General features: G+C 36.8%; 2 protein-coding genes across 20 annotated transcripts in view; both read right to left on the reverse strand.

Annotated features, from left to right (window-relative positions):
* Nucleotides 1-1,220: 1,220 nt before the first annotated feature.
* Nucleotides 1,221-18,531, reverse strand: LOC139140996 (sorcin-like). Its single transcript, XM_070710525.1, has 7 exons — nt 18,304-18,531; nt 12,386-12,455; nt 11,562-11,605; nt 8,691-8,838; nt 4,902-5,015; nt 4,538-4,596; nt 1,221-4,220 (listed from the first exon to the last, which is right to left on the reverse strand). The coding sequence occupies exons 1-7, from the start codon at nt 18,520-18,522 to the stop codon at nt 4,194-4,196; spliced, it is 681 nt and encodes a 226-aa protein (XP_070566626.1). The 5' UTR covers nt 18,523-18,531; the 3' UTR covers nt 1,221-4,193.
* A 2,227-nt stretch (nt 18,532-20,758) lies between these two features.
* The window catches only part of LOC139140998 (dnaJ homolog subfamily B member 6-like), a 54,973-nt gene continuing 51,981 nt past the window's right edge, over nt 20,759-23,750 (reverse strand). For all 19 annotated transcript variants that reach the window (XM_070710534.1, XM_070710532.1, XM_070710535.1 and 16 more), the window contains 2 exons: nt 23,233-23,340; nt 20,759-22,920 (listed from right to left, as the gene is read on the reverse strand). In XM_070710534.1, the coding sequence (XP_070566635.1) occupies nt 22,818-22,920; nt 23,233-23,340 (211 nt within the window). In that variant the 3' untranslated portion in view covers nt 20,759-22,817. The remainder of the gene's footprint in view (nt 22,921-23,232; nt 23,341-23,750) is intronic.

Here is a 23,750-nt window from a genome sequence, read left to right on the forward strand (position 1 = left end):
TCTACACCATTTTTGACAAAATAAAGAACAGATCTGACATGACTTCTTGAAATCATAATTCAAAGGTATCATTGCATTTCTTGCATTGCCTGTGCAAAAAAAAAATGGTGGCATCTAAAATGAAAGTTTACTTACCACCATCTTGTCCAGGAGCCTGAATTTTAATAGTATGATTACTGCTTCACTAGCTTCTAGAACAGTGAATAGCAACGGCCATTGACCTTAAACATGAATTACATGTCACACACAGCATTTGATTTGATAGAACATGTCATAAGAGGCTAGCATTCTTCATGTGATTTCACAGGACACTAGCTTTTCAAAAAACTGGTGAGGGGATTGTAGAGCATAATCATTTGACCGAGAGTGGGGTGTCATCTGAAAACTTTTATATGGTCGTGACTTGTCAGAAATGTAGCAGCCAGCTAACTTGAAAGGATGATTCTGTCTGTGAGTGAACTTGAAGAGCTCATCAGTCACAATGACTCATGTGAAATCAATAAAATATTATTTGTCAGCATGAATGAATGGTCCGAATGCACCACTAAGACGGCCCAGTCAATACATCAGAACACATCAAAAACAGTACCGGTAGTACGTGATGTGCTGTAAAACATATTGCACTACTTTTATTGTGACAATATAAATGCCTGTTGTATTACCCCTTGTGGCTATTTCCTTTATCTGCAGCCTACGGAAGGTAATATATTTCTGGTAATGCACACCCATATGGGTCATCAGAAGGTATGATAGCTGCCATGACTAGACAATGTGTTCAATATTCATAACTTTTCATGGCGGGAAGCACAAAATACCAAATCTGTTTTCACAATTAAAAGAAGATATTGTCATTCAAACAATTATGTTATGTATCTGAGGAGTGATACTGTATCTCTGTTTATTTTCTGATCATGGGATGGCATTAATTATTTCAAAAAGATGTTATACTATATCTATGAGTACATTCAGTGGTCTAAGTTCAAAGGCAAAAATGTTCTATTCCAAGACAAGTGATTTATCTCTCCAAACTAGCCCAGAAGACCAGGGAATATTAAAGGTAGGGTGTCATCCCATCTGCCGCTATGCGTATGGGACCTCATCCCATCTGCCGCTATGCGTATGGGACCTAAACAATTAGTCTGATGCTATGCACAACATATCCCAACATCCCTTGAGCACATCCAAAATTTTAAAATGACTGCAGTCGAAGCAGCTTCATATAAATGAGGTGACGCAACCAAAGTTTATTTGGCAAAGTCTTGTAATGATTGGAAGCTACAAACCTGGTGAACTACAAATGTTGATATTGCTTCACATTGCTCAATATTCATTGCCAATTTGCGGGAAGAGGCAATGTTTAAGAAAAAAGCCATGCAGATGCAGACAGAATGACCCCATCTCTTTAAAGGAATGGCATGATACAAAAATAGTGCATTATCCCAGTAATTTTCAGAGCTTTCACAAGGTATTGAATTCAAAGGGCCACAACATTGGAATCCGTTGACAATTTCACTGATCAGAGGACTATCAATGAGGTAAAACATGCACATTATGTTTACTGTTGTACAACAGATCACTTTAATTTCACTTGTAAAGGTTACCATCATGCTACATACAGTACTATGGCCTTGTTTGACATGGCAGTTCCATTTGTGTCATGTTTTACCTGTAGGTTGTCTTTTCAGCACTGATCATAATAATTCTCAAATGAGCAATCATTGAACCACCACTGGTATTTTACTTAGTAGTCAAATGAACATGGTTCATTTAAAGTGAAAAATGTAATAAAAGTGCAAAAGCTGCCAGCATTGTTAAAATAGTATCTGATGTCTGTCTCTAGTGATGTCTTGTTCATAAAACCTAATAACGCTACATAATGCACTTTGGCCGAGTACATGTACTTGAACAGTGAAATTATGAATACATCGCTTACAATATTACCATAAATATTACAAAAACAAAGTCACAAGTTTACATCTGACAAGACTTAAAAATTACACGACTGATTGAAATTCTATTTATCTGTTGACAAACTTTCAAGCCATTTTGCTTGTTTGGATAACCTTTATAAATTTTTACTGGCCGTGACTTTTCTACAGCAAGTACATGGAGTCAGTTGTGAATACCAAAAGCATAAGCACACAGACGAACAGATGCTGAATGATGACTCATGGGTAAAGTAATGTGAGTTTAGTTGCTCTGAATTCAAGTCATTAGATTGGGGAGATGAGCAGTTCGACCACAAAAAACATTGTTTGGCAGTTATTTTGAAAATTCAAGATTGTGTCTAAACAATTAAAAGAGTATACTGTGAATTGAGCCTCAATCAGTGAGATTTTGGAAAGTTTAAAGATTCCACTGTGTTCTTGCAGATGATGTTTTTTCGTTTGTTTGTTTTGTAAGAAGCATACTGGCTTGTCATATCAGTCTACTGCCCTCACTCTGCAAGAGGGTGAAATGGTTGATACATTGATTTTCTTAATATTGGCCAAAGCACTGTCATCCTATTGTGCCAGTAAGTATAATATGAGCAATGTTGTAGTGATGGACATTTCAAGATGTCTGTCAGAATGGGCAGAATGAGTTGTATAGCATCTACATGCATAGTGCGTGGTTGTACAGAACAAAAGCTGGCAAAGTTGTCTAATCTGTGAGTAATAGTAGTAACTTACTCTTTCTCATCTCTAAGGACACGCTGAAATTTGGATATGAAAGGCTGGTTCTGTATAAAATGAAATGGTAAAGGCCAGTCTGTTCTCCACAATCTTGTCACCTACACAATAATAACATTGTGTTTTCACTGGAAAGCATAATAAGCAGGTCTTTGTTTTGATTCTCACGTTAGTTATGCATGAATGATACATTCAGTAACTGCCCTGTGCTCGCTGTCAACAAACATGAAATGTTGATACTCTGGACAGATGCGACAAACACAAAAGAAAACACTACATCACTTATATTGAGTCTCTTGAAGTAACAGATCTGTGAAAAACAAACAGCAATTTAAGGCACTTTTATAAATACATGTTTTGAATTGAAATCAGCCTACAAGTCAATTGCTATCTCACTGGTGTGTAAAAATAAGCCTTAATACAGATACTTTACGGGAATTATTATCTCATCAATATAATTAAGATAATAATGTTAATGAGACTTTATGTCAATTATTACCTATCAACATAATTAAGATAATAATGTTGATTCAGAAGAAAAATGAGTGATTCTTCTTCTGCAAGACAAGTCACTATATTGGCAATCAAAAGTATACCCTCCAGCAGCCTCTGTTACATTTACAAAGTATCTTGATATTTCTTCTCAGGATTAGAAAATGTTTGATAGATTATACATTGCTAAAGATAATTTTTGATACCGTGTAACCAATTCAACACCAGCTATTGTTGTCATACCCATTTCTATGTCCCTGTGTCAAGTTTCACTAACCACATGGGATTTGGATTAAAATTTGATGAGAAGATGCACAAACACTATGGTACAGTATTTGATACAGTTACCAGACTAACACATCATTTGTCTGGCCATTTTGTTCATTTCAGTTGACTTTGTGATACTGATCACATTCAAGACAATAGTAATAGAAATAGAAATAGTCCAGGCTGATCTTGCAACTTGCAAATGGAATTGCTGTTGTTGGAGTGAGTCACATTGAAACTTGTGAAAACTGAGATAATTAAGTTACTGGACTACGGTATTTCAAATTAGCATGGAGATACAGTCATGAGGTTTTAGATCAACTTTTGCTGGGCGAGTTGGTGTGTATGGTCACAATTCCAAATCCTGAAGATATATTACTGAATTTCACACAGGGAAATACTCATGAGAATTCAAAGATGACACTGCTGAAGTCTCACATTTTGATTGTAATCTTCTTCAATACCACACAAATGAAGAAATCTACAAGGATACGCTATGAAGAATCATTGCAATATTTGCTGATGCACTCTACAATGTTATGTTTGTAAAAATTCACTTTACTACGTAATCTTAAATGGTAAATCTAAGTTTGTTGCTGTGAAAAATATTATACACTGATAAAGTTAAAATCTGAGCTTGTCTTTCTTTCAGAACACACTCTGAATACTTTTGTGTTAGACTCTACTCTCTACGTGTGAATTGCACTGTGAATACAGCAGTTTCTTGATGCAGAATTTCATGTCAGGATCTTGGCAGTGCGTCTACATAAACATGGTGACCTGTATGAACTGTAAGTTGAAAGAAAACATAATAAAAGTCAAGCATGGATACGTATAACCCTAAGTTTAGCACAGAATACCATGGCAGAAAGACAAGGGTACTGAGGATCATGTTTCAATCAGGTAATAGGCAACATTTCTGCTTGACCAAATTTTTTAAACACAGAAAGTGATCTCAGGCATCAATTCATATTTGTGCCTTTCAGTGAACAATAAGTTGTTCTCACACTCATCTCAGCAATAGTTTCCAGTTTCATGCAAAGGTGAAGAATGAAAACAAATAAATGAAAGAATGAAATAAAACCCTTGGAAGGTGTTTTACTCACATCATCATACTGAAAATTTGCCATTCCAACCCCCTGAGCGTCTCTCCTACGGAACTGATCTGAAATTTAGACAAAAAAAACAAAAGTATGTGAATTATGTAGCTATAGAGGGTGCAAGACCTTGTAACCATATTTATTTCGTCAACCACCTCTTGGGCAAGTTACTTTACATTGAAAACAAACAAAATTATTGCCAAGTGAAATTAAATATGTTGGGAAGTAATCTAATCTAAGCTTTGAGTAACATGCAGTCTTGGACAAGAATATTCTGTGGATTTTTTAAAGTGGTACTGCTCAGTGGTGTCTCATAGTGGCACAGTTCACCGTTGATAATGGCGTAACTAGTGGTAACAGAGATGCTCACCTGTCAGGCCTCTAAGACGCACACACAGTGAGACAAAGTCATCGAAGGCAACACGGCCATTTGTGGCATACCTCTTCATCAAAATGTTGTGTGCATTGGGACTCAGGTTGTAACCTAAAACATAAAAAGAAAGTATTTGATATGATAGGCTTTGTAAATATTTACACCAGGATTTTAAAAGAAACTCACGTCTTTGTTATGGCACTGTTAATGCACAGGAAGGCAATTGGCATATTTAATATTACACATTCTCTGCTTTTTGAAAAACCTACCATCATGCATTGGGCATCGTCAAGCAATAGATACTCTAAAAGGTTGTACGACTGGTATCAACCAGGAAGTCTTTTAGGTAAATTGAGCACTGCACATTGCAAAAATCTTTGAATATTGCAATTTCTTTCTCACAACAAAGCCCCATTCTCTTTCTGTTTATAACTTTTCCCCACAGAGAAAGCAGTACTCTAATGAGGCTAACATCATTACCACGTCACTTGCGAAATGCAGTGATTCATCACATCTTTGTACAACAAAAACAGTCTGGTTGGGACAGACAATTCAATAGAAAATATGACTAGAATTGTATCCAAATCAAAGGATGCAAGACAGTGTTATGGTTTGGTATGTACCATGTTGGTAAAAAACGTGGACCTAATTTTAGAAATATAGAAGTATGTAATGGTGATACTGGGTAGATATATTTATATGTCTTTGTTACACTATGTCACCTGTGACAGAGGTGTCAAGTAAGTTTATTGGTAACTACTTAGAATGTGTCACATTCCTAGTTTTTGCTATTCTATGACCTTTTGACCTTAATATTGGTTTAGGACGAAGAGACTTAATGCAATATGCACATCGAGCGATGAGAAAGAGGAAGAAAATCTTCAGATTTTTTGTTATGGTTGAGAATTAATTGAATTTAACTTTTTCAACGAGGAAGTTAAACCATTTTATGCCAAACTGGAACACACTGTCACTCATTGTGTAATAAACCACATTCTCTTAATGATGTTGTGAACTAACAGTACTTTGCTACATGACAAACTGTTTTGAGTAACTGTTGCCATGTTAACAATGTGTAGCAAATTGTTTTACAAAGCCTTTCTATTTGGTGGATTCTTTTGTCACTTTGCCTCAGTCAACTTTGTGTACACAGTGAATTTTTTAGTCCCCACGGACACCGTCCGGGGGGACTTATAGGTTTGGTCATGTCCGTGCGTCCGTCCGTTCACGCAGATATCTCAGAGACGCCTGGAGCGATTTTGTTCAAACTTGGTACAAGGATAGTACCCTACCTCATACAGATGCACGTCGATTTGTTTCACAATGCGATCAAATTTAGCCGTGTTAGAGGACTTTTTAGTTTTCACCTCCATAGACTCCCATGTATAAGGCAGTCCATAGACTCCCATGTATAAGGCAGTCCATAGACTCCCATGTATAAGGCAGTCCATAGACTCCCATGTATAAGGAAGTCCATAGACTCCCATGTATAAGGCAGTCCATAGACTCCCATGTATAAGGCAGTCCATAGACTCCCATGTATAAGGCCAAGAAAAATAAAAATTTAGTTTCTCATCGTATTCATATTGCAAAAAGGATGCAGTGACAGTTTTCAGTCCCCACAGATAAAGTCCAGGGGGCTCATAGATTGGGTCATGTCAGTCCGTGAGTCCATCCATGTGAGTCCATCCATTCACGCAGATATCTCAGACACTTTGACAAAATGTCACGTGACCTTGGTGACCTTTGACCTCGAATATACATATTTGTCCATAACTCAGTAACCACAAGTGCTAAACCTTTCATATTTGGTATGATGGGACACCTTATGACGCCACATATTGTACCTCATTAATTATGTGCATATCTAATTTTGAGCGAGCCAATAGAGCTAGAGGTCTGATTTTTGGTATATAGGGATAACTTAGCAATACAATTTTTTTGCCAAAATGTCATGTGACCTCGGTGACCTTTGACCTCAAATATACATATTTGTCCATAACTCAGTAACCACAAGTGCTACACCCTTCATATTTGGTATGATGGGACACCTTATGACGCCACATATTGTACCTCATTAATTATGCACATATCTAATTTTGAGCGAGCCAATAGAGCTAGAGGTCTGATTTTGGTATATAGGGATAACTTAGCAATACAATTTTTTTTGACAAAATGTCACGTGACCTTGGTGACCTTTGACCTCAAATATACATATTTGTCCATAACTCAGTAACCTCAAGTGCTACACCCTTCATATATGGTATGATGGGACACCTTAGGGGCAACGTCAAAAGATCGATGTTTGAAAAAAAACTTAATTGCTTAAGTTTGGGGGTGGGGATTTTTGGCCAAATTAATTTCTGTGCAGTCAAAAACGATTTTAACGTCTATTTGGCAAATTTTACGATTTCAAGGCTGTTTTTTGTATGCTAAAACCGATCCAGTCACCTGTATTTTTGTTACTTTATAATGGTTTTCAATTTTTATTTAATTCAATGGTACATTGGTACGTCGTTTGAAAGAATTAGTACAGGGTATGAGTCCGCAAATTTTTCAATTTTATGTCAGTTAAGTTAGAAGGGGGGGTGGGGGGTCTGAGGCCAAACTTAAGCAATTAAGTTAGATTTATTATATTGAACTTTTGATGTTGCCCCTTATGACGCCACATATTGTACCTCATTAATTATGTGCATATCTAATTTTGAGCGAGCCAATAGAGCTAGAGGTCTGATTTTTGGTATGTAGGGATAACTTAGCAATACAATTTTTTTGACAAAATTTCACCTGACCTCGGTGACCTTTGACCTCAAATATACATATTTGTCCATAACTCAGGAACCACAAGTGCTACACCCTTCATATTTGGTATGATGGGACACCTTATGACGCCACATATTGTACCTCATTAATTATGTGCATATCTAATTTTGAGCAAGCCAATAGAGGTAAATGTATGATTTTTAGTATATAGGGATAGACTATAGGATAGAAATTTTTGACAAAATGTTATGTGACCTTGATAACCTTTTACCTAAAATACACGATTATGTCAATAAATAAGTAACCACAAGTGCTATGTCCTTTATATATGTAGTAGGATGGGAGACCTTATGACAACACATGCTTTACCTTGTTAATTATGCCCATAGATAATTGTGGGCAAGCCAATAGAGCTAGAGGTCTGAATTTTGGCATATATGGATTAATTAGCAATACAAAGTTTTTTTCAAAATGTCACGTGACCTTGATGACCTTTGACCTTGAATATGCATATATATGCATAACTCAGTAACCACAAGTTCTTTACGCTTCAATTTTGATAGGATAATAGACCTTAAGATGTCACATCTTGTACCTCATTTATTATGCACATATGTATTTCTTGGCTGGCCAATACAGCTAGAGGTCTGATCTTTTTTCCCGATTTAGAACCATAACTTAGACATGCCTCTTGTTTCAAATTGGGAACAATGACATAGACCTATGTTTCCATAGATCTGAACATATACACTCCAGTGATACTTTTTAATGACCACATTTCCCTGCCCCATCAAGACTAATACTCCTATTACAAGTGGGGACTATGTCATTGTCAATGACTTGTTTATAAAATACCAGTAACAGTCAAACTTTTGTTTCTCTCTCTCTTTGAAATCATAATAATATCTCCAATATATATTTATGTGTTATTCATTATTTGTTGTCCATACAATGCAACATGGCATGCAAGCAAGTAACAGTTCACTTCCAATCAAGGTCAGTGTGATATCAGAGACAACTTACCAAATGCAGAGAGTGCAGCATGCAATTCATGAGCTTCCACTGTTCCAGAACGATCACGATCATACTGCATGAATGTCGTCTTCCATTGGTTTAATGCAGTCCACAGTTCTTTGAATTCGTTGAAACCCATTTTACCGCTGTAATCACGCTGCAGTTTATGTTAAGTCAAGGAGTACTGTGTACCAAATTGTAATAACGTATAATTTGTATGGTCTGACAGGGAGGTAGAAATGTCACATAATCAACCATACATATTGCTTGAAGCATGGTTGACTAACCTGTCCACCCCAATACCCTGTAAAGAGGTCCACACTAACCATTGATTACAATGGTTGGGGCCAAACCATAGTGGTGAAAAGGTAAATGAGTATTGTTGAAATGTGCAACACTGATGTGCAAGACCAGGGCTCGAAATTAGCGGTAGTCCCGTGTCCACAGACTACCACCTTTTCCCTGGGGCTACCAAAGTCCATGAAATGGTAGCCCACACGGACTACCAAAGCCTGGGACAATGAAATTCAGTCAGTACTTGGCATGCCATGTCCGGTCTTTCACTTTTGGACGAGCTAAATGCTGGACACAGTAAGGCCAGACTATGAATTTGTTGAGCAAATTGCAAAGACAACCTTGCGATGGAACTTTGCATTACAAAGTTTCAATATCTCAACTGATGTAGTTGGATGACACGCACTGAATATGGTGGCCAATGAAAATGTATCCCCATTGCATTTTGATCCAAATGTATCAATCACAAACTCCTCCCTACTACAGAAAGCCAACGGTCTGCTTTTAGCCCTGCTGAGAAGGTGGTGGTCATTGCCATGGCGACTATCAAAATTGGCATGCAACTCTGAGAATGAAATGGGTTGTCAATACCATGATTGTCACCAAACTTTTTAGTGTCACTGTCGTCAATTATACCAGTTTCCTTTGGGTAATAAAGGTGTGCAAGTAGTCACATCAAATGACTAACAAATTTACTTCATGGGCAGAATCTTGAAAAATACTTTTCTTCTCTTGTTAATGAAAAAAAAATCCCTAAATTAAAATATGCATGGGCTACCAGCCATTGTCACTGGGCTACCAACTTCAAAAAATGGTAGCCCAAGTGGACTACTAGGGAAAAAAGTTAATTTCGAGCCCTGAAGACACTTAACAATGGTCCATGTTTGGTTAATTACATGCTACATATGATTATTTTTATCTGCAGAACAGAAAATGCAAATTTTCAGAACTCATCTTCACTTCAAAAGGAGGGATCTCTCTGACATGGTATCTAACCAAATACATGTATTGTCAAAAAGTGAGCTGGTAAGCGTCCTATGTATAAAGAGCTTCATTTTTGAATAGTATACACAATGTCAACAGAAAGATACCAACATGCAAATAAGTTACCAATGCTGAAATCAAAATGTAATGAAATATAACTAGCAAAGCTGTACAGTGTAAAAGCATACTAATCAACTACATGTTCATGTCCATACTTTTGCAAATAGAACCAAGCAAGACAATGCTACCAATAACATTTCATTCATATGGGAACACAAACATAATCATCATATTCATGAAACACTGTCACAAACTGCACAAAATCAGAGTCCCTCTATCCACCGGTCTGGAAACGCCTATTGTAAAAGGTGTTAATCACCTAGACCGCACAGCCAAAGCGCAACACGGTCACGTGATACCAGTGTGTCGCTTGGTTTGACCTCTGTGTCAAGGCAGACGTTTGTCCTGTCGAATCTTCACTGTTTTTGGCACTATAAAGTGTTCTCTGCATCTATCTTCGAAACCAAGACAGAAATAACCATATCCTGAAACCGGTGTGTGTTTTTCGTGATCCTTCTCCCATCGTAAATGATGCAAGTGTGCGATAATTTCTGGGGTTGATCGCTTTGAGTGTGTTGACAAAGCACAAGCAACGGCTGGAATCACACCGGAAAATCTGTCGTCCCTTTCTCTTGCAATGCTAGTAGTCAGTGCCTCCAAATATGATCTAAATATGTTTTCTGTGTAATATTCTGTGAAATCATGTCTGTTAACTGAGCAGAATGGGAACGACAACTGCAGAAATGCACATAGATTTTATTCGCATATTTTCCCATGTAGCGTCAATATGGCGAACTCGCGATACGTACGCTCGCGCTCAGGCACAGTAAATGCCTTTTACAAAATGCTATATGTCAACACAATAACAAGTTTGGTAATGAACTACTCAGCTTTCGATGTTAATATTCGGCTGATTTTGCCTGTCTTCTTGATTTCGGGCAACAGTCCATGACACTTGCGAACAGTGCGTCGTCATTTTGTTTTTCGATCGTGATCATAATGCAACCATAATGTGTCGTCCCTTTCAAGCTTTATCTAGAGGGGCAACGTTACCCATTTAATGAAAAACTAAATTGTTTAGTGTTTCTTAAGGGAACAAGTTGTAATGTTTTGTGATATTCTGAAAATAACAACCCAAAAACGTCATGTTTTTGAACGATCACATTGCGGCTGTCATAGGATCGTGGGGTAGCGACATTGATATAACGGCCAGTTGAACATTGTTGGTGTCCTTTGTTTAAGGTGTGAATCGTGTGTTTGTTCATATCACGGAGTGTCACAAAGAAACCAGCCATGTTTCCAGACCGGTGGATAGAGGGACTGTCACAAACTGCACGAGTGTTGGACATTATGACTATTTCAGGGATTTTTATCCAACTTCATGTGATATTTTGTAACTAAAATACTGTCTACTTGTCCATACTACAGACTTCTAATTTTCTATCATCTCTTTTCTTTCCTGTTTCATTAGTCCACTCTCCGTAGCATATCTAATCACACAAGCCCTCTTCAGTCTAGTTATGTAAGCTGATTAAAGGATACATCCAACATATTTATCATGATACGACATGTTTCGATGCTGAAAGCTGTGAAAAGACAAAATAGTTTCCGATTAGTGCCTATGATATGGTTACTGTCAGAGTTATCTCCATCAATGTCAAGTCCAAGTTTAATGGGTTTGCTTAGAACGCCTAGAACTATTACAGTTTGAAGAGCATGTACCGTACTTCATGAATTAAAGTTAAACTTGGTGACTGCACATTGGGCTCCTTCAATAAAATTCTGTTGTTTGACATCTGCATCTGGGCTGGTAAGATGGAAAACAAACACAAGTGTTCACCATATTACAAATCAATAACAGCAATTTTCTTCACCCCACCCAAGCAATACACTGGAAAATTAGTGTATGTTTTAACACCATTATATTTTACTTCTGTGTTTGGTTTTTACTTGATGGGATGGTGGGTTTGAGGAAACTGAAGGAGAAAGGATGGAAAACTAAGAATTCTATGCACTATATGTATGCTTCTCAATGAATTGTGCAGTGAGCAAATAGTACAGTTGTAATCCTGCACTTCAAACTTAAAAGGGTCAATCAAATTTTCTTAAATGTATATGTATTGATTTTTTAATTTTTCACACGTACTGGTATGTTCTTATTAGCCAGGGGGCTTTCCTCTTTGGAGTACAACGTAAGCACAACTCCTGTGTGTACTTTTGGACAATACTTGAAAATATTACTTGGAGTCTCAGGCTTCCCTACGAACACAGAGACATGAGTGAATCAATCCTGTACCTGTAGAAGAGTTCAACATAGTTTTGATATTGTAACTGCAAACAGTGCAATACACATTAACCGTACTTACGGTTGTAGGTGCCACTGATTCCTGAACTTGTAAGACACCTCTGCAATTCTCCACTATCAATCTGACCATCCTGTGATCAAATCAACAATTTTTTTGGCTGGGTGAGTCTGGAGATGTTAAATCTGATTTAAGGATAGCACTGACAAGTCTAGAATCTAATTGTCATTTTCATAGCAACCTCTTCAATGTATAAGATTCAAACAGCTGAAACAAAATGTAGCTATCTGATTTGAAATAATGCTCATCTACCTGTACCAAACGATGGGTCAGTGCTTTGAACAGGACATTTTGAAGACAATATCATGCACAGGTTGAAATTTTCACTTTTTCATTAGTAGTTACAGCATCTCATATATTTTTTTAATATACAGATTAAGGAACAGGTCAATTTTATCCAGGAAAGATAGGCAACTATTAAAAAAGATTATTCTGAGTTGGTACACTAATCTCCCTGAGTTGAATTTTAGACAAATTCTGACTAAGATCTTGGTTTATTTTCTAAGGGACTGGTCAGTTTCTTAGGCCTGGGGGGGGGGGGGTGGATTTTTTTTTGCCGACGTCAAAAAGTGGCTGACCCCCCTATTCCAAATTTTGAAAACAGGGTGACCCCCCCCTATTCCAAATTTGGAAAACAGGGTGACCCCCCCCCCCCCCCCCCCGCGACATAGGTAAAACAAAAGGTGGACATTTTTGGACCTTTTGTTTTACCTATGTCGCGTGCCGGGGGGGGGGGGTCATCCTGTTTTCAAATATATATATATATATATTATATATATATATATATATATATATATATATATATATATATATATATATATATATATATATATATATATAACATTTTACATATATTTAAATAGTCATTCTATGTTTTAATGAAATTGTTGACATGTCAGTTGTAAGATAGGAATTTCAGTGGCAATCTTAGAGTTTGAATACAGTACATTTTGAATGAGCTGTATTTTGAATGAGCTGTGAATGTATTTCACACTTTCTATGCTCTTTAACCAGATGTCCTGAACTGTTGTACAGTAATCAGGGCTCGAAATTAGCGGTAGTCCCGCGTCCACAGACTACCAACTTTTACCTGGGGCTACCAAAGTCCATGAAATGGTAGCCCACACGGACTACCAAAGCCTGGGACATGAAATACTTGGCGTGCGATGTCCGTCACTTTGGGACGAGCTAAATGCAGTCAACATGCAGTTTCATTTGTTTGAAGCAATTATCCTTTCATCTGTGAAGAGTTTTTTTCTGGTGACTATTACAATTTTCACTGCTATGTTGTTGTTTTCACAAGATGCAGAGCGTTTGATACTAGAATGTTGAGTTGCTTTTCCGTGTGTAGTCTTTGCATGCCAGTTCACACTGTGGTGTTGATCGACAGCATACAAGACGTACTTGTGTCAAGTTTTGGGGTTTGACGTTTTGATGCTGAAATTTCACAAAACTGTCACTTCTGTATCAAGACATTGTGTGATCAGTTTGATTTCAAATAGTAATATAAAACTGTCAGTTAAGCTTGGTTGAGTTCCGCTGTCTTTTATCTATGGTTGTCGATCAGTACTTGTATTACGTTCTGTATAGAGAGACTCGGGTGTAACAAGGCATGCCAGTTCATAAAGATCATGAGAATATTTTTTTCTGTTTTTCTTTACTCAACTTACAATTTCTTTGGATGTGCAAGCCGATTTTGAAAGTGATAGAAAGTCTTAAAATGTACATAAATTAGCATAAATTAAGCGTTCGTGACACATAACATGGGGTTTCTCGAGTTGAAGCCCCTAGTTTTACTGCTATTTTGTGTTGCTGAACCGGGGCTTATACTCGGACGAGTACAGTATTCCTAAACTAAACTATGCATGGACTACCAGCCATTGTCACTGGGCTACCAACTTCAGAAAATGGTAGCCCAAGTGGACTACCGGGGTAAAAAGTTAATTTCGAGCCCTGGAAATGGATGTCAATCATTAATATCAAAGAGGAAAAAAGCAGTGAATCAAAAACTTTGATGGGTGTTAAGACTTGCCAACCATCCAATTTAATCTCCTGAGGAGCCATAGAGAGCTTTTGTATCAAAATCTGATGTGTACAGTGTCTGAGAGGACCTTTGAAACCATAAAAGCACAGCTAATAATGACAAAAACTGCCTTTTTTAACTGTTATTTTGTTCATAAAAAAGCATCTTTCTACAGAAAACCTGAGACACAAAGGAAAATAATTTCATCAATGAGAAGGAAAGATATCCTGTCATGTTTCTACCTCTAAAAATAAGTCACTGTATCAAATATATATTGTGAAATAATAGTGCATGTTGCTTTCTCATACTGAATTCTCATAGAGAGAACAGAAAAGTATTGTCATGCTTTTCATATGAACTGCAGATTTCATAATGGTACACTTTCACTTAGCAAACATCAAGATATCTCTGGCATATATCTCTGATTTATTAAAGTATGGCGCCCAAAGGGCACGACGAAAAATATGAAACATCCTGATATCTCTGATGTATATGCCTTGTATGTTAAAGTCATGCACCTGAAGGGCGTGCTGAAAATAAATGTCTGATATATTAAAGTAATGAGCTTGGAGAGCACGCTGAAAAATATTGAACATACAGATATCTCTGATTTATACCACTCCAGGTCATGTGACCTATTGTTCTTGCCATCCATTTATCCCTGAAAACACGACTGACACCTATTGTTCTTATGCAAAATAAGTAATCAGTCATACTTTTATTCATATGTAAATAAGTAATCACCACACTTTAATGAAAGAAAATCATTATCATATCAATAAAAGTGTAGTGATTACTTATTTAAATATGAAAAAAAGTATGACTGATTACTAATTTGCAAGAGAACAATAGGTCAAGTCGAGATGTCTAAAGCATTCACACACATTCAATAACAAAATGAAGACAATTTGTTCAACTGATATGTTATAGCATCACATTTTATAATTCAATTTTAACATTCTTTGGACCATGCTCAATGTAAGCAAAATGATTCGTTGATGAAGACTGTCCATCTTTAGATTTGGCGTCTTCTTGGGTTGGACCAATCTTGTCTGTTTGTTACATTGTTTTGTCGTAACTTGAGAAACTGGTTTACTTACAGATTCCTCTGATTTAACACTAGATGGAGGTGGTAGTAATATATTCGACACATGCTTTTGTTGTGCAGTAGACATACATTTAGGCGTGTAAACCGTCATCTGATCTGTGACCTGTTTGTTCTTTGATAAGCTGCTCATCGAATCCCTGATGGTACAGAGATGTTGCCGCATTCACCTGAAATTATCAAACAAAAGACATATGTGACAAATATCATGGAAATAAGTACAGCCTTTTTGTAACGTTTGTGGAATAGGTGAAAGAAATTCTGTGATACTGCCGCACACACAACAAATTGTTTTGGTCAATGAATTTAATTTTATAACTTTACAGAATTCGTTTTGTGTATAAATATTTTAGTAAAAGAATAAATTACCTTGCCAGAATATCCAGTGTGCTGGCAGTCTGGCCAAGCCATCTTGCTTTGTGTAAAGACGTATATTTTCTGGCAGGAGAACTTGATTATCCCTTGGCAAGGGTCATCGATAGTACAATCCCGTCCGGTGTTATCATCGCCAAGTACTTTTTTATAAGTTGAAGTACACATCGTGGATTTTATGCGCTCCGTAGTAGCGGCTGCTCTTATAGGGCAGTTTGCCCATGTAAAATCCACTTTGGTTGTTTTTACATGGCCGTCCATGGAACTCTAGGAAGTCTCTTTGGTCATCAGATCAGACAAGTTGACAAGGTCCATCTTGACCAGTCGAAAACACGAAAATGGTATTGAAAGCCTGATGCATCCACGAGGCAATCACATGCATCTACAGATTGAATTTTCTTCTCGCTAGCCAATAGCCAACAAGATAGAGTAAGGCAAGCCATTTTATTTAACCAATCAGACTAAAACAGTTTCCTTCTCCACAGGTGCATTATAGCACTCTGTAACCCTTATTCAAATGCAGATTTGCAGTTGACCAGAGCCCTTGTCCTACTTGTCTGGGATAGGTCATTCTCCCCCGACTCGCATGCCAGGTGCATAATGACCTCTGTGAACCTTTCGACGTACAATGGGTCACTCCATTCCATTGTGGGTATTCAAATCAAAAGTAGACGATTTATTGACAATTATTTTCAAATTTTAGAGAAGATTGGCCTGTTTTTCGTGGTATAAGTCGTTAATCGCACCTCGTAGGTGTGCTGTTACAGTTGTAATCACCACACTTATGGTCAGGAACTTGTAAACATCACTCGGCCTTCGGCCTCGTGATGTTTACAAGTTCCTGACCATAAGTGTGGTGATTACAACTGTAACAGCACACCTACTCGTGCAATTAACTATACATATGTATGCTTGATATGTTAAAGTTTAGCGTGCCGAAAAATATGACTGATTATTAAAGTTATGCCCAAAGGGCGCGCCGAAAAATACAACTGAATGATGAAATTTGTGGCTGACACTAGCATTTAGGCAATGATGAGCCTGTGTCAAAATTCAAAAACACACTGACCCCCCTATTGGGCATTTCAAAAACATGGTGACCCCCCCCTATCACCAAAGTCAAAAACAGGGTGACCCCCCCATGAATCCACCGCCCCCCCCCCCCAGGCTGAAGAAACTGACCAGTCCCTAAGCAACACAATACACATCTCTTTCTCAGATGATTAAAACCTTGTTCTCTAAAGGAAAGGGCGAGTAGGAAAGCATATGCTAGTTTTACTAAAGTTGCACATCAAACTATCTTCCTTAAGTTCCATACAATGGAATATGTCAACCATTTGATGACAACCAATAGTCCGTTAGTAGATATTACTATATGGAAATTTTTCACTGGAATTTAAATTTTTGATGTTCTGAGTTCAACAAAGCTCATTCAATAAAATTCAACTTGGTATAAAATAAAGCTTAACTTTTAATTTTTCAAATGTCATTATGTGCCTTTGTTAAAACAACTTTGTATAATGTATCTGTACAAGTACATTACTTTTGTTGTACTGTTTACATATGCATACAGATTTAATATGTACATATTTTGATGGTGTAGCTTTTCTCTGTATATAATGTATGCATAGTTTAATATAAATTTTACAAAAACAAGCTTTTTAAGGAAGTCACTTCCTGGGTTATTTCAATGGTTGATAAATCCTAAAATACTATAGCCTATGTTCTTGTTTGATTTGACTTGCAAAAACTTGTACAATCCTACATGTGATCAGAGTGTTTATCAGTCTGATGCACCACCTTATTGTGTCAATAGTTTGGTAAATTAGGCCATATTTGCCAGCAAATACAGTAACTGCTTTTACAGTTGTCTAAGAAATTAACACATGAAATTGAAAAGCAATTTACAAGAAGGGAAATTTCACAAAAATAATGTGACAAAATGACCAACCAATGGCTATTGGTGGACTGCAAGGAAAGTATAGAAACCTGTCCTTCTTGTATGGAGGAGATTCATCTTATACTTCTATGGTCTAACTACACTCTCAATGTGGCTTTAACTTAAAGTTTACGTTCGCTTGCTGATTTCGAAACGTAAGAGTTGTAGGACACCTGTTACAGGTCAAGCTGTATCGTGTGACTCTGTGAGTACAGAGCAACAAAGAATATTTTTGTTACCGATCGCAAGCAGTGTGTAGTGCACGTTCATGTTTCTGCAGTTCTGTTGCTAACGACTAACTCTTGGACGATTTTGTAGTATGGAAAGTTCTGAGCTACGGAAGAGCAGCAATGGTCATTGTTGTGGGTTCGTAGCCATACCTCTCCCTGGGCAAAGGGAGTGGTAGGGCAGCAAGAAAAGTCCGCAATTATTTGCTTTTCCTATTTTTCTGTTGGAATTTGCAGTTATATTATGATACTCACAGCTCCAGCAACAGACGAAAAATAACCCCAAAGTGGATCAGCACCTCCTGGAAACGGTTGTTGTCCAAACGGTTGTTGCCCATATCCGGGGTAAGCCATTGTCGTTTTCGGCGGTGATGGTACGATTGTTTTACTGTGTGAAAGTAGAAAGTGCACTGCACTGTCCAGCGTACGTACGTGAATCGAACTTCCGCTTATAATTATATTGACCTTTGACATGGGGTCACAAGTATGGGGTGAAAAGGGTCATACACCATTTCTACCGCTGAGTGCGCTAGACAACGAAAAGGGCACAGTAAGTGAGGCTACCCACAATGCCCCTGGATTTGTTCACTCACACATTTTTTGCTTAAAAGGCTTTTTCAATTTTATCAGTTTCTTAACAATTTTAACTTACAATTTAAGTTCAGGATTATTTCTTAAAACTATGTTCTAAAATTATTGATTATGTTTAAATTCAAGAGTAAATTGAATGAGAAGTCGATGTTTAGAGGTGCTAAAAATTGCACACTTATCAAGATAAAGTTATCAGCAACTATTAAAGATGGTCTCATCATACCACCTGTCAGACATGCAAATTTCCTTTGTTATGAACATTTAAAAAAATCAACACCCTTTCTTTTGCCAACACAGATGCAACTTATTCCCTTAGTTTCCTTGAAAATATTGTGTATGGCTGTCAAAAATCTATGTCGACAAAATTACAAAATTGCTATCTCCTCCGCTGCAAAGGGGTTGATCTTCTCATTATTCACAGTGAGAAATCAGAAAATTATAAGGATCAGAACTATGTTGCCAGAATTTTGAAATATGGACCGAGTTGTTCTCTGTACAGAAGAAATTTGCTTCAGTTCATTGAGTGATCTCCGTGCGTACAGATCATGGAGAATATTCTCCATGATCTGTACGCACGGAGATCACTCAATGAACTGAGCAAATTTCTTCTGTAAAGAGAACAACTCGGTCCATATTGGGTAGCCTTACTTACTGTGAAGGGTCAGTCGGCTGGCGGCCGGGGCCGGGGGGTCACAGTCACTTGTGGGAAAGACTTGTCTGTACTTGTGGTTATAAAGTACATGGCAAACGACCTCTGTCCCTATGTCGTTTACCTTACCGTTTCCTACAAATAATAACAAACTTGTAAGTTTCGGTGTGAGCGTAGCGTACATAGTTACCGAGGAGAGGTCCTTGCTGGTGGATCCGTAGCCCTGCCACTCCCCGACTGTTTGTATGACCATGGAGGTAGGAAGGGACTACCTCCATGGTATGACAAACAGTCAGGGAGTGGCAGGGGTGCTGATCTGCAGCAAGAGAGGTCAAAGACCAGGTCTAGGTCGTTGTGGAGCGACCGTGGCAGAGGTGTGCCAATTTATTTAGGGGAATTCATGGTAAAATACCATGGGTCCATGCTCATCAGGGCTATACTACCAACGTGTACGTGTAAGTCTAAAAACATGCTGGTGAATATAGTGGATAAAGGTAAAAAATGTGCTGACAACTTTTCATCACAGTTTCTCTTTGACCAAAAACATTGAATTTTATATTAATTGTAATAACTTATTCGTTCATGAAGTCCATCTCTAATTTCAGGTCACTCAAAGTAGTTTTTTGTTTTTAAATCTACTTTCTGTCTAGCTTAGTTTATCCACAGTGGTTAAGTACATGGCAAACTACCTATATATATATATATATATATATATATATATATATATATATATATATATATATATATATATCCTATAAAGTTCAGAAATCTTCACGGTGTAAAACAGTGCTCAATACCTGTATGGCAGAGCGATTTACGGTAAAAATTGATAACAAGTAGAAAACAGGACTTAGGCGTTATTCAGAGTTTCACGCTATATGTGTTCTCTGTAGCGATCATCAGACGATGATCACTACAGGGGACACATGTAGCGTGAAACTCTGAATAACGCCCCAGTCCTGTTTTTTTACTTGTTATCAATTTTTAGTGTATATATATATATATATATATATATATATATATATATATATATATATATATATATATATATATATATATATATATATATATATATATATATATATATATATATATATATATATACACAAACACACGTGTGTGCGTGTGTGATATGTGTGTGATGATTGCAAGATGCATGAAACAAAAGTAACAGAGATTATTACTTTGTACTTGAAGTAATTTGTGCCTTATTTATAAAGCTCTGCTTTTAGCATCGAGCACTGTAATTTCCCAAGAGAATTATCCTATTACCAAACAGTTCAAACTGCACGTCTCTTGTTGCGCTGAGTATTACATAGCTATGATACTGCTATCTTCAGGGAGGCCAACTTCACTAACAGCTGGATACTGTATTTGGAGATATTTGTGGATAACTGTCTTCATGCACATTCTGTTATTCAGCTGACAGATTCCAGTGAATCTCATTCCAGGAACAACAAGAACTCAATATAAAATTTACATGTTTATTATACAGAAGAAATGTTTACATGACATTGTTATGAAGCAAGCAGAAAAACAATAGTTTGCACAAATTAAAATAACAATGAATTTTCACATGAAGTCTGTGTGTCTTTGGTTTCATACCATTGTCCTGTACATCATCTCAGTTTGATGGTCTTTTTTCTTTGCTACAGAACACATAAAATTAATTATTGGCAACAATTTTGACTATATCCTGATAATGAATGCTGGATGTCCAATTTTTGATAGTTGCCTTAAAAATGTTGTTTTGAAAATAGATGCACTTCTCTTAAGAAAGCTATCAGGCACAAATTAATGAAATATAAAAAAATAATACTTCCACTACCGGGTAAATGAGATTTTGACAAATAATGACACAACATTATTATCACAAATATGCCTGTAATATATTGGAGTTTCAGATGAGTAAATTTCTCATCCTTGACATAGGTGGCGTCAGTGGATATGGTATAATTTCAGGGACTACATGTCTACCAGTACATGCGGTATAAATAACTTCACCTGATTGTATGGATGACATTTATTGCCAGTTTGGATCAATTTTTATAATAGATTATCATTTTGAATTCTTAATATTTTTAGTATGGTCCTGAACACTGGTAGGATGAATTTAAATTATGCAACAATCTACTCTTCTGAAGACACTGAATGAATTGATGTTGGTCTTTTACAGTACAGCGACATTGGATAAAATGATTAAAAACAAAACACTTGAAGGAATACTAAATGGAATACGAAATCATATTTTTGACAAGACTATCACACAGTTCTCAAGAGAAAAGAGAGAAGAGAGAACATCAGAATGGTGCAATATTGAAGATAAAAAGCTGAGAAATAATGAAAAATATGAGACCTTGACCTGTATAAATATTGTATTTAGAACACACAGGACACTGCCACTTATAAGCCAATGGTGATTAAAAATCAGTTTTGTAAGTGGCAATTGACGACAAAAAATTATAGAAAAAGACTAATGAAAACTTGGAAGTAGACTGAATTGCAAATAAAGACATTGATGGAAAAATGACGTGTGAACCCTGGATTATACGGGCAAAGAACTTTCACAGAATTCTAGTGAACATAAAAGGATTTGTCTCACATGCACAGGAAAAGACACCAAAACAAAACCAAGACATGAAAATTGAATCAAGACACTCATTCATTCATACCATGAAATATCAACTACTTGTCGTCCTTTCATTCTTGTAAAAAGCAAATACGCAACCTTTCATTCCCTACACTTCCCTGTCATGTAGACTGATCCAATGTACAAAATATAAGATCATACCATATATTCAGAGAAATACAGGGATGGACAGGCAGGCAATGAAGTGTCATTTCTCTGTGCTCTGATTTCTAATTTTTACAGTCAATTTCTGTGTAATGTACACATCAGTCACTGCCTTTTTTTAATATCTTCATTTCTGAAGTAAAATATCCCCTCTCTAAAAACGGCGTACAAATACGAAATTAAAATCCCCCCTTCCCTTTAAACGCCACACAAAATGTATGCTATATACAGAATGAGGTTTTATACTTTGTGCCCTATTGGAATATATGCGGCTCCCTCAACCAGAAAACTGAAACATATGAAACTATCTTTGTGACTTGTTTCAAAGCCCCTATCGAAAAAAACAATTTACGTTCTCCTTCCATAGAGAAATTGTAATATAAAGTCATATTTTCGTCCAGTATGGAAATACTCCGTGGTATTTTCCCTCTCAGTCTAGACTCAAAGTTTCTGTCATGTGTCTCAACTTGGTCATTATCAAATGAAGAATCAACCAATCGTTTTATTGTAAGTGTCACAGTTTTTGATAAGCTGGTCTCGGTGGCTGCCAAAATATGAATTATTTTGGGGTACACACACCATGGACCCTCTCTAAATGTCTTCTTTGCATAGGATTAATCCATACGCTGGCAAGGTATATAGTATTTGACAAAAGAAAGCAATTTCTGCTTGTTTTTAAAAATTAATTTACTTGGTATTCATCAAACTACAGATATATCAATAAATGTCTCCATTTTAGTGTTCAGCATAGTCAAGCTGTGGTACTCCATCTATAGTCAGTGATTTCAGGGAATCGTCTTCGTAAACTTCTACCGTCTCTTTTCCATTTTCAAAAATCCTGTGTGGAGAAGTGAAGCTGTTTGTTAATGTTACTGTCATTTATGTGGAAACAGATACCCTTGCTGGTTTCAGAACAAGACTTTGTTTGACATTGCTTGATTGTTTGAAACTAATCTTTCATGAATAGTTTTATCCAAAACCTGCATTGCTGAGTGATTGGTTTCTCAACTCTATCCAATGAAGCAGTATGAGTGACATTCTGTCTTACATTACCCAATTATATCACATGAAATTATGTCCTGTGTGTTTGTTCAAAATCAAAGTTATATCTAAGTCATAATTGTTATAAATACCAGACACATGCACTTACTTTTTTGTGGTCACTTTCCTGCCATTGACAATTTTCGTTGTTGTCGATGTGCGCTTTACATTGCCTGTGCCTGTGCTGAAACTTGAGCTTGATGAAAAACCGGTGAAACTGCGAAGAGCAAAAAAAGAGGAAGAAATGTCAATGAGAGCCTTGTTTAGACAAGCACTGCAGGAAATAGCTGGCGGCAATAACAATCATCCTGAACTATTGAAATGAAAATAATAATCATTGGAATACAATGATTACAAATTTATTGAAAGCAAATTGGTTTGCACCATTTTGAAATGGATTTATAAATTTTGTTGCATCAAAATCAAGCCTCTGAATATCTGGGGTACAAGCCAACTCTTTATAAGGAGATTTGTACTTCACATAATCATGTAGAGTTTTGTTGATAGAAGTGTACATGTACATTTACACATTATTCCCTTTAGTTATTTCATTGTCCATGATAAGCTCATTTTCCTTGGAAACTGACAAGGCTTAAGGAGATTTACAAAACTTGATTGTCACACTGG

The sequence above is a fragment of the Ptychodera flava genome, chromosome 9 (genome assembly GCF_041260155.1).
Source record: "Ptychodera flava strain L36383 chromosome 9, AS_Pfla_20210202, whole genome shotgun sequence".
NCBI lineage: Eukaryota > Metazoa > Hemichordata > Enteropneusta > Ptychoderidae > Ptychodera > Ptychodera flava.

Coding starts and splice junctions, on each gene's coding strand:
- LOC139140996 (XM_070710525.1), bottom strand. CDS start 18,522: ATGTCAAAGGTCAATATAATTATAAGCGGAAGTTCGATTCACGTACGT. Junction 12,456..18,303: donor TTTCGTCTGTTGCTGGAGCT/GTGAGTATCATA, acceptor ATTTGATCACAG/GATGGTCAGATTGATAGTGG. Junction 11,606..12,385: donor AATCAGTGGCACCTACAACC/GTAAGTACGGTT, acceptor GTCTTTTCACAG/CTTTCAGCATCGAAACATGT.